This window comes from Ischnura elegans, chromosome 2 (genome assembly GCF_921293095.1).
Source record: "Ischnura elegans chromosome 2, ioIscEleg1.1, whole genome shotgun sequence".
In the NCBI taxonomy this organism is placed as follows: Eukaryota; Metazoa; Arthropoda; class Insecta; order Odonata; family Coenagrionidae; genus Ischnura; species Ischnura elegans.
Genome location: NC_060247.1, coordinates 144,447,903 through 144,451,889, shown reverse-complemented (window position 1 = coordinate 144,451,889; position 3,987 = coordinate 144,447,903). Strand labels below are relative to the sequence as shown.

General features: G+C 49.0%; 1 protein-coding gene across 1 annotated transcript; it reads left to right on the top strand.

Moving 5' to 3' along the window:
• Positions 1-308: 308 nt before the first annotated feature.
• On the top strand, positions 309-3,675 carry LOC124154744 (keratin, type II cytoskeletal 2 epidermal-like). Its single transcript, XM_046528649.1, has 2 exons — positions 309-449; positions 2,729-3,675. The coding sequence occupies exons 1-2, from the start codon at positions 374-376 to the stop codon at positions 3,379-3,381; spliced, it is 729 nt and encodes a 242-aa protein (XP_046384605.1). The 5' UTR covers positions 309-373; the 3' UTR covers positions 3,382-3,675.
• Positions 3,676-3,987: the final 312 nt, after the last annotated feature.

Below are 3,987 nucleotides of genomic sequence, written 5' to 3'. Positions count from 1 at the left end.
ACCGCTTCGATTGTATCTCCCTCCCCCATCAAGTGCAACTTGCTCTTGGCATGTTTTCTTTCCTCCTGGCCGCTCTTTCGCCAATTACCGGCGAGTCCCCACCACCCGCCTTCTCTCAAGGTGATCGGGCTGAATGAAGCGAAATGAATATTTGGGAGGCCCCGAAATGAGCCGTATTTCTCCTAGGCCTAGGCCCCACCTTGGGTAGCCTCATTTGACCGCCGCCAGAGGCATTGGCGGCGGCGAGAGGGCGTTTCCAATAGCGCATGCGCCGGGAGAATGAATGAATATAAAAGCCTCGCCTATCGCCGCTGACGGCAACTGTCTTGTTCTTGCTCTTTGTGCCGCAGCAGAGCAATTGGAGAGGCGCGACATGGCGAAGTTAGCCCCCCTGTGCGTGCTGTGCGCCTTGGCCGTCGCGGGAATCATGGCCCACTCACAGCAACAAGGCAAGTGTGCAGTGCTGCCAACCTAAAGAGGTCTTTCCCCCGAGTGAGACCAATCTTGGCAAGAGTTGCATTCCATTGCATTAGAAGCGCATGCAGAAATGAAAGGTTTCCTCGGCTCCTATGAGTCTGGCTGAAAGAGCACGTGACCGCTTATGACCTGGCTTTTGCATGGACCTCGCACGTTTCCTTGTTCTTCGCACGCTTCTTAGTGATTCCTTCCCTTTATGAAGCGACCAAATGACCCGAACCCGTAATTACGTCACCGACTCACGACAAGTGGGCAGTAGTTGCCGCGTTGCCTTGCTTTAAGCTCGCGAGAGAACGGCTGCATGGGGATGAGTGGCCGTGGCTCATTTGTCCTTTCCACCGAATCCTCGTGATTGCGATCGTCCGCGTTGCTCCTCCCCCCTCATTATTAGTTGCCCCCCCCCCCCCCCCCCGAGCCAAACCCGTCCGTCCGCCCGCTTGCCCCCCCCTCCTCCTGTTGACCTTGGTCGGGCGGAAAAACCTCATCTGTTGAATCTTCATCCACTTCGCATTTTCTCCTCTCTGCACACCATTTATACATTCCAGGAGAAATTGCCTAATCTACTCAAACTGATCTTATAGTTTTTTTTCAAAAGCTACCAATCAAAATATAGAATTGGATTACTGACGGAAAACTTTGCGCTTTGAAGTTCTCCGTAATTCGCTCGATGTCATTTTCCAAATTGGCATTCTCACTGCGCACGCGCATCACCATCACTCTACTAGATAGGATTTGAGCCCTCGCGAATCATTCGCCTCGACTGAAACTTACGATTTCATCCAGATCCCCCCCCCCCCCCAGAAGGGTGCAAAGGAAAAAACATTCTTTGGAGAACTGTGAGTGATTTAGAGGATAATAATTTAAACCCAGGCAATTTCATTGAAGCCTGAACGTTTTTGCAGTATTATCGATAATAATGACCATGAGGCTATCGTAGACATTAAATAAACAATACGTTGACACTGCAAAGCGACCAAATCCCACGTAGATTCAATCAACTTTTAAATATTGCGAATAATAAGACGACGCAATGCTCTCAAATACAACGCAATGCGCTCAAATGAATTTGTGAACCTCAGAGCGATGGTACCGCTGCCAGGGGACGAAAACTTGTACCAACACAAGGATGATAGTCACAGAAAATTGCATTGTCCTTTTTTAAGGCCGTTTTACTCGTGGCACGTCATTGCGCAGGTTAGCTCTGAGAACATGCAGAAGTTGTGAGGGTTCGAGCTTGGAATTAGAGAATTAGGGGCTATTTTGCCAGTTCATTTCAGACTCATCTCACTACAGCCCGTTAATACTGATTAGGGAGAGATATATGCGCTCATCTCGAACACATTTCACAAGTATATAATCACATGCATACATAATTGTATCAACAATGTTCCTTGTTAACAGCCCGTGACGATGCGCCTCGCCAAAGCGAGACTCACGCGCGGAATCAAATAGCGTGTCATTTGTACTTTCGGACGGAAGCACTTACAAGTGCCAGTAGAAGCCCACACTTGTGGTGCCAGCATTGTCGAAGGACATTTGGAATGGACACCTTTTACATTTATTACATACGATTGTTGGTTATTATTGAAAGGACTCTCGAAGTCCATCGCTATCCTCACGTTGAAACCCAGAGTACACACTTTTTTAGCCTTTTTTCAATGCAATGATTCACAATTTCTGCAATCAGCACCGATATAAATGTCAATGCAAACTTTGTGTGGCGCGTGAGGAACATCATCTTTCAAGGATTACGCTCTTTAAAAAGAACACATATATTCATCAACACTGATCTCCGGAAAGGCAAAGAATGGAAACGTTAGTAATGTGGTGTTCATGAGGCCACACAACACAGTCTCCGTTTCATTCCGCTCTCTTGAATTCGCAGTCCAAGTTCCGTTGGCGGCGCTACAGTCGACAGGGCCTCGTCTGTGCTGACATCAGCAATCGGCTGCGTTCGATTGCTTTTGGCAGGATTTTTCCCTTCACACAGCATACTCAATTTGGCGATACCTTCCCGATTCGGCGCATTACACTATCTGCATACTCTAATACTTGAGTATTAAAGCGTGGACTGAGTTCGTAAGTGCACGAGCTCAAGTACATTTGGCATGGATGTAACCCTAAGTGAGGTTAATTACCGGTAAAATTTCGTATGCAAGTGTTATTTTTCCCTGCTGCGGGATAGCGACATCCTCACGTCTCTTTACATCTCTTCCATTGCTCGTCTGATTGGTTGCTCTTTCTCTTGCAGAGGGCCCACTGCTCTTATTGCTCAGAACCCCTCGTGCCGCGGACCCCAGGCGGAATAACAACCGGCCAGACGTTGGCTTCGGCGGACCCGGTTTCGGCGCCTCCGGCAGTGCGGCTAACGCGGGCTCCCAGTCCTTCAACGCCGGTGGCTTTGGGGGCGGTGCTTCCGGCAGTGCGGCTAACGCGGGCTCCCAGTCCTTCAACTCCGGTGGCTTCGGGGGCGGTGCTTCCGGCAGTGCGGCTAACGCGGGAACGCAGTCCTTTACACAGGGTGGTTTCGGTGGCGGTGCCTCCGGCAGTGCGGCAAACGCTGGGTCGCAGTCCTTCAACTCCGGCAATGGATTCAGCGCTTCCGCATCCAACGCGGGGTCGCAGTCGTTCACGTCCGGATTCGGTGGTGATGGCGGTGGCGCTGGGAGCGTAGCCAATGCTGGCACGCAGTCCTTCAACGCCGGTGGCCTAGGGGGCGGTGCCTCCGGCAGTGCGGCTAACGCGGGAACGCAGTCCTTTACACAGGGTGGCTTTGGCGGCGGTGCGTCGGGCAGTGCTGCAAACGCGGGCTCTCAGTCGTTGAATTCAGGCGGAGGGTTCGGAGGTCATCGTCCGGGCAACCGTCGGCCAGGTAACCGGCGACCTGGTCTTCACAGAGCGTGATGATGCTGACAAGAATGGGAAATACCTTGATGGCTGCAGCCCCTCTGCTTTTGAGGCCTTCGTTCCATCGACAGAGTAATTTTAATTCTCCTTTGAACCGTGTTATGTAAAAGGCGTAGGAGATTCATTGACTTAAAATATGAAATTATCTTTTAGAGTATTATAATCAATCTTATTACTTACTGACTGAGCAGGCACGCTAATTTTTGTGTATGTGTACATTTGATGATGGGCCATTTTTTATAAGTAGTAATTCATAAATAGTAATAATAATTTTTACTTGTTTTTACAGTACGTACTAATTTATTTCTTTATTTTCAATATTTAGAGGAACCTTTCTCGAAATTGTATTTTCGATCACCTCTATCCACCTATTTTCCGACGCATTTCGTAACTGCACGTTTGTTTGTTGACAATACATTGCCTTTTTGAGAAGAGACAGTGCTGTTGCAGGTGGGTAAAATGGTTATTTACTTATGCGTAGAGCCCGGTGCGTCACTTCAATTTGAAATCGAGTGCTCCTTTTCGTATTTCTAGGACGTAATATTCGAATCCTCCTCCGTCCCTCCGATGTTTTTACTTAGCACAAAGACGATCGTAATGCGA

Bases quoted from the DNA above. Each gene is read 5' to 3' on its own strand.
- LOC124154744 (XM_046528649.1), top strand. From the start codon at position 374: ATGGCGAAGTTAGCCCCCCTGTGCGTGCTGTGCGCCTTGGCCGTCGCG. The intron at 450-2,728 runs GCAAGTGTGCAG...TTTCTCTTGCAG, and splicing joins GGCCCACTCACAGCAACAAG to AGGGCCCACTGCTCTTATTG.